Source organism: Lemur catta, chromosome 11 (assembly GCF_020740605.2).
Source record: "Lemur catta isolate mLemCat1 chromosome 11, mLemCat1.pri, whole genome shotgun sequence".
In the NCBI taxonomy this organism is placed as follows: domain Eukaryota; kingdom Metazoa; phylum Chordata; class Mammalia; order Primates; family Lemuridae; genus Lemur; species Lemur catta.
In genome coordinates, this window is record NC_059138.1 from 39,638,130 (window position 1) to 39,651,974 (window position 13,845).

Here is a 13,845-nt window from a genome sequence, read left to right on the forward strand (position 1 = left end):
TTAATAATCTTAGTTAACTTGAACTCACGACTCGAAGGGAAACATCAGCAGAACCAATTGTGGGAATCTGGGTCCAGCAAAAAGGGGTGGGGGACTGATGATTAGAGAATTATTCTGTACATGTGGAAATCTAGACTGAGAGAGATGAGGTTGTTTTCCCAAGAACACCCTGGGGTGGATATCATCCCTGCCTACCCTAGGGCTCATCTGCCACGCCCAAGGGACAACTCCCCGCAGCCTTTCCTCTCCTTCTAATAACAGTGATATCAACTCCTGAGGCTTTCCCTTTCTTTTTCTTTAAATATTCTTCCTGCACTTGAATAATCTGGGAAAGGAGCTATTAAGCAAGGGTTTGGCCATGGCCACTTTGCCACTTTGGGATCTGGAGGGAGCAGAGGAAGAAACAGGAGAGAATCCATGTAAACAGCAGCAAAAAATTTTTAGGTGATATTGGATGGTGCTGGGCAAGGTTCTTAATGGCTCTGTGCTATAAATTCCTCATTTGTGTGCTAGAAGTAATAATAGTACCCCTGCTACGTTTTGACAGTTAGAGGAGATGATACACGTAAACTACTTAGCTCAGTGCCCAGCTGAGTGGTTTACATGTGGATTTCATGCCAGTACTCAAAAATATTAGCTATTATTTCTTATTAAAGAATGGGAAGGTAATTTGTTCCAACATCAAATGCCATTTTGGGGGTAGCATGTTATCAGGCTATTCTATTGATACTCATGTCCTGTTTTATGGTTTATAACATGGATGCTTCAGACCTTTCAGCTCTACTCACTGGATTTCCTGGAGTTTAAACATTCTTATCAAAGTTAATGTGACTCTGGCCATTCTCCATACAGCCACTAAGCATGATGATAGCCTTGTACTGTGCACTACCAAAATGATGTCATTACTTCCTACAAATGGCATCATCTCAGTCTTACAAAACCTATGCAGGAGTGCTTGTATTCCTAGCACTCTGGGAGCCCCAGGCAAGAGGATCTGTTGAGCTCAGGAGTTTAAGACCAGCAAGAGCGAGACCCTGTCTCTACTAGAACTAGAAAAGCTAGCTGGGCATTGTGCCTCACACCTGTAGTCCCAGCTACTTGGGAGGCTGAGACCAGAGGATCGCTTGAGCCCAGGAGTTTGACGTTATAGTGAGCTATGATGACGCCACTGCACTCTACCCAGGGCAATGGAGTGAGAGTATGTCTCAATGGAAAACAAACAAACAAACAAAACCTATGCTGGAGAATATCTTCTTATGTCAAGCAGGAAATTATGATCAATTTTTAAGATAGTGAGCAAGAAAAATTTTAAGAAGCCAAGCCTGAGTAGCATACAGATATATTTAATTTGACCCTTTTCTTCCCAGAAACATCCTGATTTTTTGGTTATGAAACCATTTGGACTCCTCTTGTAGACTTTGTTCTAAGACTTAAAGCATGCAGTGGCATTCCTTTCTTGTTCACAAGAGGATAAGGGCTGTCTTCATGCAAATTAGTCTGTTTTTGTTGAAAAACTTCAGGGAACTTATCTATGAAATGGAGACTCACAATAAGAAATGCAGTGCATCTTACTGTTCTCCTTTCAGCCAGTGTAAGATTGTTTCCCACAGTATAGAATGCTTAAAAAAAAAAAAAAAAGTGTTTCATCACAATGCCAAAACTCCAGCGATGCCTTTGACTGCCTTCAGGGGTGGTAAGGGAAGTGGGGAAACTGTCTATTCAATACTGTATTATTTTCAGATGATTTTCCACCTCCCCGGGAAATGTGTAAATGAATGCAGAAAGGTAGGACTGATGTACTAAATTTAGGACCAGCAATTACAGATCCTGGAGTTCTGAGCTTCTTTTTGCTCCTCTGTAATTTCTAATATTAAAAAATTCTCAGTACGGATAGTATAAAAATAATTTGTTAATGAGTAAAGATTGTTTTGACAATGTCTAACATTTCAGAAATATATTGTATTATTCTGACTGTGTTAATTGAAGTTTCTTTTTTTCTTTATATTTCAGTGACAATTTCAACAAGCACCTTCTTTGACGGCTTGCTGGTGACAGGACTGTACACATCTACAAGTGTTCAGGCTTCACAGAGCATTGGAGGTTCCAGTGCCTTTGGATTTGGTAAGCTGTCCTGACAAAAGAAACCAGTAATTGTGGATATTTTATACAGTTATAGGTCTTATTTTTTAAAATTATCTCTTTTAAAAGTAATAGAGATTTATTACTTCAGAGAAAATAATCTGAAGTGATTTGTGTGTGTTTGCTTGAAGTTGGGTGGATTGAAGTCGGTCGTGTAAATGTGCAGCCGGCTTTGATCTTGGTGTGATGATCTTTCTCTCTCTCCACCTTCTGCCACTGTTACACTTGGTCCTGTGGGGTTCATGTAAGTTTCCGTGTTGTGTCACTTAGGCTGCTGGAAGTTGCTCTGATGCCCATGCCATCATTCAGTAACCTCTTCTCATATACAGTTCTTAAAATCCTGTGGTAAGTGGAAAATGTGTTAAGTTTGGCAAATAATCATTGTATAAAACAGAAAACAGCAATATTTATCAATGATTGAATTCTAGGAGTATTCATAAAAGAATGCCATTTAATATTTAAGACATTTATTTGGCACCTTTGTCTTTAAATCAGAGACCTGTCAGGTTACTTACGTGGAGAGGCAGAAGGCCACATGGTAGCCATTAATCCCAGATGATTCTCAGTTTGGAAATCTCTGGTTTACCCATAATGCTATAAACATGCCAAGCTGGGATTAAGTAGACCTTTTACAGCATCAGAAATGCAAATGTAATATATCAGTTTATGTAAGACATGAAATTACTTATCTTACTGTCAAACTGGAAAACTACACAGGACTTCCTCCGTAGGAGTGAGAAGGATAGGAGTGCATTATCAAAGGTAGCCATATGTTCAATGTTTTATTTTTTCTGTGATATTTATTAAATAAATAGTTTTTACCCATTTTTGATATACGAAAGGGCACCTCCTCTGTACAGAGTCCCAGCAGTAGCTCTGCCCCAGGTGACTCACTGGCTGATGGCAGAACAATAATGTCACTGTGCTTGCCCCAAATGAGGTCCATAGCCTCAGGGCTTAAAGGAACCTCAAAGTCATTCAGTCATCATGTTAAATTATTTGACTTTGAGAATGTGTCCTATTTTAAAAAGGTCATAGATAAGATTTTATAATTTGTTGGTAATGACTTCTAAGGTTTAAGCCTCAGAAAAAAAATTTCTCTTATGTCTAAAAATTCCACTTATTCAGACCCACCCTTTTTGTACTCTCCAGAGATGAAGGGTCAGATTTACCATCATCTGTATAAGTGCAGAAGTATATTACATACTATCTGTTTTGTTATAGAAGGACCCATAAGTAGGGTTGTCACATTTAGCAAATAAAAATAAATTTGAATTTTAGATAAACAATTTTTTTGGTATAAGTATGAGATATTTGGAATAAGACCTCCTGGACTCCACCCTAGCCCAATTAAATCAAAACCTCTGGGGTGGGGCCTGGGCAATGGTAATTGTTGAAGCTCTCCAGGTGATTGTCTAATATTTATCCAGGGTGGAGAACCACTGTACTGGATCATTCCCAGTCCAGCAGCATCACCATCACCTGGGAAGTTGTAACTGCAGAGTTCCAGGCTTCACTGCCAACATAGTGAATCAGAAACTCCGGGGGTGGGACCTAGTGGTCATTTAATGAATACTCCAGGTGATGCTACTGCATGCTAATGTGCAAGTAACTCTAGTCTAGTAGAAAGACAGATATTGATTAAGTGATCATGTAAGTGGGACTGGCAAAGAAATATACTGAGTGCTGGGAAAGGTTATGACAGAGAAACTTGGTCTAGTCTTGGGTAAAGTGGGGTGTACTTTGGAAAGTGTTTCCTGAGGAAATGGTATCTCAGTGGAGATGTGAAGGAGTAGGAATCACAGCTGAAGGCCTGTGGAAAGTGGGGCACAGCATGCACAAAGGAAGGAATGGCAGTGCAGAGGCCTCAGAGTGGGAAGAGGCTGGCCATGTCCTAGAAATGGAAAGAAAACATTGGCGTGGCTGGACCCAGAATCCAAAGGGAAAGTGATAATTTATGGCTGACAGGAGACCAGGAACAGATTCGTTTCTGGATGTTGTAGGATTTGGATCTTTGTCTCAAGAGAAAGGAAGGCCAGTGAGGAGTGACTTGACCAGCCTTTCCTTTTGAAGAGATCACTCTGGGGTCAGTATTCAGAACAAACTGTAGAGCCCAAGAGTGGATGCAGAACATAGTTCTGAAGTGTAATTTATCTGGACCATGTAGGTCGAGATAATTTGAGAGGACTTGGCAGAATTAAGTAACTAAGTAATTAAGTAACTATCATTTGTTAATTTAGGATCTTTAAATAAGGAAAGTCATTAAAGATCATTCAGAAGTGTGTTGTAAGCACATTTTGAAGGAACATGTAAAATGTACGTATTATATTGCCTCTGACAAACAAAACGCTAATAATAAAATTGTTAAAAATTATTTAAGAAACCCAGACATCAAGACATTTCCTACCGTGACTTTGAAAGCTGTAAAAACTCAATTTTTACTTGAATTAGAATGTATTTTGATTAGCTAATATTGCACTTAGCCTTCCCATCACTATCAACCCTCTGTCATTGGTTTAATGGTCCAAAGAGGCTTCTGGATGTGGGCAGAGTCCATGGATGATAGTTTGACTTCCATAGCCAAATGTTCAGGTCTTGCACTGGACACTTTGCATTTTTATAGGACATGATTTTTATATAGATGGATAGGTAGGTGAGATCTTTTTTAATTCCAGTAATATCCTAATAATTTTATGTGTATTTATATGATAGCAGTAAATTTTAAAAATGAAATTTAATTACATGCCTGAATATTATATAATAGAGCTAATCTTCATAAATAATGTTTAGAATGGAAAGCAGGAAGTAAAAAGTCTTTTTAGATAAAATGGTCACTTTTGGAAAAAAAAACCATGTAGTTTTTTGGTATGTGATTTAAGTTTAACATATTCTTTAGAATATAAGAACAAAATAAAAAAGATTTAATTTGGTTAGGGTACAGGTAGAAAAGTAGAGGAAACTTATAGAAGGTAAAATTTAAAAGAATTGGTGGCTTTTTGGTAGTTTAATATTTATGTTAGGATCAAGCTGAAGTAATGTGGCATTCTTTGACCTAGAACAAAAGAGTTATTGAATACGTAATCTATCATTAGTCTCTGACTTTTTTTGATGGAATGTTAAGTTTGCTTGGCATTTTCCCAACATATCATAGGATCAGTGTGGTATGTTTAACCAGCTGTGACAAATAAGGCAAAATAAAGCATACAGTTGTGTCTAAATGGATACTTCTGAAAGTTTTTCCTAGAGTTGTTTTAATTGTACTAATTACACTAAAGTTACAGCCACTCTCCTTTGAATATAAAATGTGTATATGACCAGCCAAAATAAGTCCATAATTATTCTTAAGATACTGTTGTAGAAATGTAATTGCACTAACATAACTACAGCTTTTTATGCAAAACCAGAATTCTTTAAAATGCATGCCTCACTGACCAAAAATAGACAAATGCCTAATAGCCAGAAATACATTAAAACAATAGCTATGCAAAAGATGACTGTAAGCCAGCAATGCCTGATTTGAAATACCTCATTTTGCTTGTCAATATAAGAAAACATGCTGCCCTAGGGAAGTGTGATGTTTAATTATGGATATCTCTTTGTGCATCCCAGAAAAAAAAATGCTTCTCTCTTGTCTTTGGCTTTGAATTCCAGCTCAATCATGTAAATCTTCAAGGCTCATTGTGGTGGCTCTATGAAGGGCTATTTGAATATCCTTTCATACAAAATTGTTCTTTTTCCAGGGCTGAAATGCATTTTACTCAATATTTAGTATTCTGGCTTTAAACGCTAGAAATTTTACTCAATTTTTTATATTCTGGCTCTAAAACCTGAAAATCAGGTTTGCAGTCACAATTGTCAGACCTTGCATAAATTAAGGCCTTTGCAATTCCTAGATAATCTTGCTCAGCTAACACATCAGCCATTTTAGCAATTTTTCACTTAAACTCTTGTAATTTCCTACATTTCATATCTTTATTTTATAATAATTAGGCATTCTAGATCCAATCATTTAAGTTAAAAAATTCTTAAAATGGCAAGACTTGATGGAATCCAAGTTTAGGTATGGTGATGTGGTTAACAGGTCTAGGGTTTTTTCAATTTTCTCTCTTAAATATTCATGTTATATTTTTAATAGGGATTAAGCAATTAACATAAACATTAGAATTTTCAGCATTATCTTTAAAACATATTAATAGTATTACAATTTTTAACTTAATGATCTGATTTTTTTCAATGTGATTTTTATACTCTAAATTGAGGTGGATATGGGTATATTTATACAACAAATTATTAAAGGTTAAATATTTTAAGAAAGACTTCAAATTTTAGTAAATATTATGTTGTTCACTAGTTAATAACAATGTGTACTTCACGAGTAGATTTAGATGGTATGTTTATGGTTCATTGCCAGAATGCAAGCTTTTACTACTTTGTTTTATTTTCACTAAAAATAAAAATACAGGGTTGGCCGGACACAGTGGTTCACACCTGTAATCCTAGCACTCTGGGAGGCTGAGGCAAGAGGATTGCTTGAGGCCAGGAGTTCAAGGCCAGCCTGAGCAAGAGTGAGACCCTGTCTCTACTAAAAATAGAAAAAATTAGTGGGATGTGGTGGCATGTGCCTATAGTCCCAGCTACTTGGGAGGCTGAGGCAGGCGGATCACTTGAGCCCAGGAGTTCAAGGTTTCAGTGAACTATGATCATGTCACTGCCCTTTAGCCTGGGAAACAGAGCAAGACTGTTTCAAAAACAAAATAAACAAACAAATACAGAGTCTGTTTAAGCTAACTTTTGGCTATTACATTAAGACTAGGTCGAATCTTTTACAACTTTGCTAATTATCATTAGGACTCCTACTCCCTGGGGCATTAGCTACCATTCAATCTTAAGTGTCTTGTTTGTATGACTATGAGACAGACGTTAAGAATATGTGAACATACTAAGCGCTTAATATCTGTAAAGAGGGGCAGCCACTAGCAACTTCATTAAATAGGGTCCTGTACAGTAGTGGTAGTATTTACCAGCCTAAATTAAGCTAATACTATACTCAGAATCATCTGGCTAAATTTATCTTGTCTGTCTCTTTACAAAGAAATACAAAAATAAATGAAATTTAAACATATTTAAGGGACTCAAAGGCATGACCTTTTTTTAGGTATAGTAAATGATCTATAATTAACAAGAAGACTCGATTAATTAAACAAATTACTCTGGTCAGTGGTCAAAGGAGCAGAGCTGACAAGAGGTGAAATTGCCATTAATTTTTTCTGTTTACAGAGTATTAACCTAAATGTGGTCTTTCTTCATTCTATTTGGGTATGCCAGCATTACCTTCATTAAGAAATAGTTTTATCTAGTTTATATTTGACATATGACAAAGAATTTAGGGATATTTCCCAACTTCTAAATAACTAACTTGAATCACTTACTAGAATAGTGGGCATGATCCATAGAAAGCTGTTCAGTTAATCAATCAACAAATTGTTAAAGCTAATATTCAGGGCCATGAGATTTGGGCCAAGGTGGAGGAATTGGTAGAAAAGGGTAGCTCACTGCAAATGGTTCATCACGTGACCCCTGGAGTTGGGCAGTTCAGGTTCCACGCCCGGCCCTGCTTCTTGCTAACTTGGGCAACTAAAAATAAAAATACAGGGTTGGCCGGACACAGTGGTTCACACCTGTAATCCTAGCACTCTGGGAGGCTGAGGCAAGAGGATTGCTTGAGGCCAGGAGTTCAAGGCCAGCCTAAGCAAGCCTTAGTGTCTGCATTTGTAAAATGAGGATAACAGTGGTGTCCAGTAGACAGAATTATTGGATGGATTAAATGAAATTACCATTCCAGTGCCTAGTATGTTATATGCTCGAAATAGGTATTGTTTAAAGACTCAGAAAGAAGCAAGAACTCTTTATTTGAGAAGGGCAATAGAATGAGAGGATTGTTCAAGTGGCAGAAAGTTTAAAAAGAGAGTTTGACTCTACTTTGAGAGGGATGCACTCAGTTTCTAACCCATAGAATTTAGAGCTGGAACCGGACCTTCAGTAGAGCCTGGCTCAGCCCCTGCCCCCAATGCAAGGTAAGGAAGCAAGACTTGGGAAGGTGAGTGGTGACTATTACGTGAGCTGGTGTAAGTGTCAGGACTAAAACCAGGTGTTCTGGCATCATATCCAGTTCTCAGATAATTTTTAAAAAATATAATTCACATACTATAAAATTGACCATTTTAAAGGATACATTTCCATGGTTTCCTGTATATTCACAAGACTGTCTAATTCCACGATGTTTTCATCACCTCCGAAAGAAACCTGGTACTCATTAGCAGTTACTCTCCATTCTTTCCTCCCCTCAGTCCCTAGGCAACCACTGATCTACCCTGTCTCTGTGAATTTGCTTATTCTTGACATTTCATATAAATGGAATCATAACTTGTAGCCTTTGTGCCTGGCCTTTCTTTAACTTATCACAATGTCTTCAAGATTTATCATGGTATAGCATCTATCACTACATCATTCCTTTTTACAGCTGAATAAAATTTCCACTGTATGGATAGACCTCACTTTGTTTAGTGAATGGATATTTGGCAGTTACCAGATTCTTTAAAGGAGTTAGGGCTGTGCAAATTGGGGGAAAAAAAAACAGTTTAAGGGAGATGCTAAGCAATAGGATCACCAAATTCCTTAAATACTCATCAGTGGCTCAAAACCTCTAAAGATTAAAATTGCTTAGCCTGTTCTATGGCTCAGACCCGAGAATTGTCAAACTTGGAAATCAAGACAGATTTCTTCTCTGCCTTCCTGTTCTGCCATTTTACCCTAACCCTTGCCAAGCTAAGTCAATCAGATTTACTAGCACAGGAATTTGGAATCGAGACTCAGCAATCCCAGTCCACCTCTTCATGAGGGGGACCCAAGGAACATGAAGACATTTAGGAGTTATGGGCAGCCATCCTCCACGATGGCTCAGAGGAATCTTGGGCAGGGAAAGGAGAGAGAGACAGAATACTGAGATACCAGAGATTTCCAGACTCCTATTTTAGGATTGCTTTCCATCAGGCTCAGATATTTTTGGGTTCTAAGAAATGATAAACATAGCTAATATTATCAAGCACTTGCTATAAGCCAGGTGTGTTGCAAGTATTAACTCTTTTGCTCCTAAAAAACAAATTTGTACTATAATTCCCCTTATTTTGTAGATAAAGAGCCCAAGGCACAGAGAGGGTAAATAACTTGCCTAAGGTCATGCTTGCTTAGGGAGTTGCAAAACCATAATTCAAATCAGGCTTTATAGCCTCTCATTAAGCTTCCCTTGCAGCCCAAGCCAGCTTGAGTTGGTTTCTATTACAACCAAAAGAACCTTGACTAAGAAAAGGCCCTCTCTGCTCCATCTCGCCCTGTCTGTCCCTAAGCCCCACCTCTTCCCAGCCTCCTCCCACTCCTTTCCAGGCATCTACTGCCACCACATACACACATATATACCCGCGCACCATTCAAAATAACCCAAGCATTGTTCCAAAATCCCAGCTGCTTTAAAACCTCTACTGCCCTTGGAATTCCTTCTGGCTCTGTCTGCTGGGCGAATACCCTGCCGTCTTTTAGGGCCTCCTTCCTGACTCCCTTCCTCTCTGCCCTTCCCTGAGCCCTGCGTCCATGGAACTCTCTGCCCCCTTCTCTTCTTCACTCTCTTCTCTGACCTCCACCAGTCGCCTCTAACAATCTATTGAATTTACTCGTTTAAATATCTTTTAACCTTTTTGAGAACAAGGAGATAATCTAATCATCTTCACTCCCATGACACATAACAAGTGCTGAATAAATATATACTGAATGAATAAACAAAATCTTTGAGGATTCATAGGGTATTTCACTACAAGAGCTGCCCTTAGTGAATGCATGTATATGTGCAAGTGTATGGTTATGGACTGGGTGTGTGTGGGAATATTACATCAATACATGCATTTAAAACTATACAAACATATGTAAATCTTATTATCAGACATCCTGGGGAAATTTGATCATTCTGGCTACCACTTTGTCCCTTTCTTTCCTGGAGGTGATGGGCACCAATGCTCTCAGATAGGAGAGTGATTGATTAAGTGTTTTCTATAGAATTAAGAAGATAGAAAGAACTTCAAGAGATTGTCCAGTCCAGCCTCATATCTTAGGGCAGATTAGTGTCTTAATGATACATCATAGTTCTTATTTCATCTCTTATATCTTTCCAGAAATGACAACTCTGCAGTTTCCTAGGACAGAATCTAAGATTATGTCAAGTGAGATGATTAAGGAAGATTTCCTTGTATAAAGGTGTAATTCCTTGCTTTAACTTCAGCACTTTTCTGATATAATTTTTCATATAACTGAAAATAGTGTTTGTTAAACAGTAATTGTCACTTGTTTTCTTTCCTTTATGGAAACAAAAAAACCAAAAACACACACTTCACATAAGACTCATCTATTTCCTAGCTCCTTAGTAATCTGCTTGTCAGTTTTCTCTGGACACTCTACAGATTGTAGATAGAGGAATTTAGTCCTGATAAGATATGTACCCGGAAACCACTATAGATGCTTTAAAAATGTATCCCTAAGGAAGAGCAATTCTTTTAGCTCCTTTCTCTTCCTTATTCCTGTTCAAATGAATATGCTCAGAATCATGTAGAAAACTGATATATGTATACATAAAAATCATATAAAAAACCTATATAAACATACAAACACAGAAAACTGATATGTATATATTATATAAAATTATGTGGAAAACTGAAATAAGAATATTAGGAAATGTTAGAAATGTTAGAGCAGGTTCTGATAGAGGTTGCCACTAAGCTTTATAAGTTATGATTTTTGAAAATATTTTGTTATTTTGCCAGTTTGGTGTTAAAAATTTGTGAAGAGCTTCTACTGTCTTGGCAGAGTGTAACCTTATTTCTGTGATTAAAGAAGACATTTGCCCTGATAACTGAGCAGAGACCAAACAGGAACAGAGCAGGAGGTCATTACATGGGGTACTTTCTCATGGGCCAAAATTTTTAAGAATAATTGTGGAAAGTAAGTTTCTGTAAATGAAACCTTATCTAGCCTTCACTAGATAAAAACAGAATCAGGAACACTTTTCTCTCTCTTTCTTAAATAATAATTTTTAAAAGCATCTAGGAATGGTGGGTCTTTGCTGTCTGTTCTTGGGGAGAGTGACCCATCTCTGAATGCGCCAGACTGTTCATTTTAACCGGAGATGGGATCGAAGTATATGCTTCAGGGAATAAACTTGAAAGGGTGACTCTGACCTAGCAGTCATTTTACTTGTAGCGTGGTTGACTCTTGATGCTTTCCAGTCCTTTTGTTGGTTTCTAGATAATGACAAATGAGTTTATCTTCCATGTTCACAGTAAATGATTTATAAATACTCTTGGATAAAGTTGACTTCTTTCCTGGCAGTTAAATCTAAGAAAAACTTAAAATAATTTTATAATGTTATTGCTTCCTAGATATAATTCTGATATTATTGTGAAAGTAGTGAAAGTAAATTCTTGGCATCTCCTAGAAAATAGTTCTGCATGTAACATATGAATTTGAAAGTAGATGTAGGAGTCCAATAAAGGCACTTCACCAAATGCTGGTTTTGTTTCCACTCTTGTCTTCTGTTTTGTAGTTTGTATTCAGCCCTCTGAAGCAGAGTTTTGCATTTAGCCTAATAGACGTGTAGGCTGCTCTCTGAGGCAAGCATACAACTAAATTACTGTTTTCAGGACTCTGAATGTCTGAATGGAAAGATACTTGTTAGTGTGGGAGTTGCCATTTTGGAAAACAGAATAGCAAAAATTGTTAATATTTTGGTAAAAGTTCGGATTGAGCTCCCCTCCTGTTTTTCTTCCTGCATGTTTTCATACATCAGAACCATATTGTTGTTATTATCTAGTTAATTATGTTATTTCTGGTTCTCTTTCAGAAAAGTTCCTCTCCACTTGAACTCTAGTAAATAGCAAATTAAGAGCACAATAAATGTAGCTCTCAGAGATCATAGTCTGGGAATATATTTTGTTTATCCTTTAATGGTTCTCTTTTAAAAATAATTATTTGTATTATGAGAAGATCCCTTTTTAACCTGACTTTTAACCTATATGATCTGATAGCATTTCTAACACAATAACAAAAATGGAGAAAAATCTGTTACTAATAAGAGAAGAACTCAATTGGGGTTTGGCTTTCTGTTTCTAGAGAATAGAACAAATGGCCAGCTCTAGAATAACTATGAGGCCGATGAAGTTTATCCCTAGCTTTCCTTTCATTCTTATTCTTGTCCCCTTTTTAGAAAGGAGCTCATATCAGCCACATTTTGGAGTGAATATTAAAGTGTCATGTTAATAGCAGCTTATCCCAGACTTCACTCTAACCAACATTAGTGTCTCATGATATATTAATGAATATTACATGGAAAAAGGGTATTGCAGTATTAAAAAAAGCTTGGAATATTCTGGTTAAACAAAGCTAAACAGTATTTCTTAGATTTTTTGATATGTTTTTCTCTTCAGACACAATTCATGCAATATAAATGTCAGCATTTTGTGTACAATTCAGTGGTTCTTAGTACATTCACTGTTATGCAACCATCACCACTAATTTTGAAAACATGTTCATTACCCCAGAAAGAAACCCTGTTACCTATTAGTGTTTCAAATTCCCCCCTGCCTCTCATCCCCTGGCAACCACTCATCTGCTTTCTGTCTCTGAGTCTGCCTCTTCTGGACATTTCATATGAGGAAATGGAATCGTACAAAATGTGGCCTTTTGTGACTGGCTTCTTTCACTTACATGTTTTCAAGGTCCATCCATATTGCAACGTGTATTAGTACTTCATTCTTATTTATGGCTTAATAATATTCCATTATATGGATATTCCATATTTTACTTATCTGTCCAATATGTTGATGGACATTTGGGTTGTTTCCACTGTGGACTATTGTAAATAATGTTCCTATGAATCTTCATACCAGTCTTTTGTATGAACATATGTTTGAAATTTCTCGGGTGTGTACCTAGGAGTAGAATTGCTAAGTCATGTGATAATTCTTCTTAACTTTTTGAGGAGCTGCCAAACTGTTTTCCATAGCAGCTGCACCATTTCACATGCTCACTAGAAATATATGAGAGTTCCAATTTCTCTGCATCCTTGCCAGCACTTGTTATTTTCTGTTTAATTGATCTGTTTCTTATTTTGTTTTATTATAGTCATCTTGTTAGATGTGGAGTGGTATCTCATTGTGGTTTGATTTTCATTTCCCTAATGACTAATGACACTGAACATCTTTTCATGTGCTTTTTGGCCATTTATCTATCTTCTCTGGAGAAATGCCTATTCAAGTCCTTTTCCAATTTTTTAATTGGGTTATCAGTCTTTTTATTGTTGAGTTGTAAGTTCAATATACCTTTGCACATTATGAATTTTTAAGAATAGCCTATAATGAGCATTCTTTCAAAAATTTATGTTTAGCATAAAGTTCTTTTTAATTCCCCCAAAGAACATCTGTTTACATCTTGCAGAACTAGTTTTGTGTGGGACAGTTTGGGAAGTGCTGTTTTAAAGATAATATATCATGACTAAATTGATTTTTTAAATCTCTGGACTGTAAGGATGGCTTAATATTAGGACATCTAATACTTTTTCTTCTCTTTTAAAAAATTTTCTGACAGTGAAGAAGAACTGCTTGTATAACT

General features: G+C 36.9%; 1 protein-coding gene across 2 annotated transcripts in view; it reads left to right on the top strand.

Annotated features, from left to right (window-relative positions):
* Positions 1 to 13,845, top strand: part of RELN (reelin) — a 441,212-nt gene that overhangs the window by 65,295 nt on the left and 362,072 nt on the right. For both annotated transcript variants that reach the window (XM_045564269.1, XM_045564270.1), the window contains exon 2: positions 2,011 to 2,121. In XM_045564269.1, coding sequence (XP_045420225.1) covers positions 2,011 to 2,121 — 111 coding nt within the window. The remainder of the gene's footprint in view (positions 1 to 2,010; positions 2,122 to 13,845) is intronic.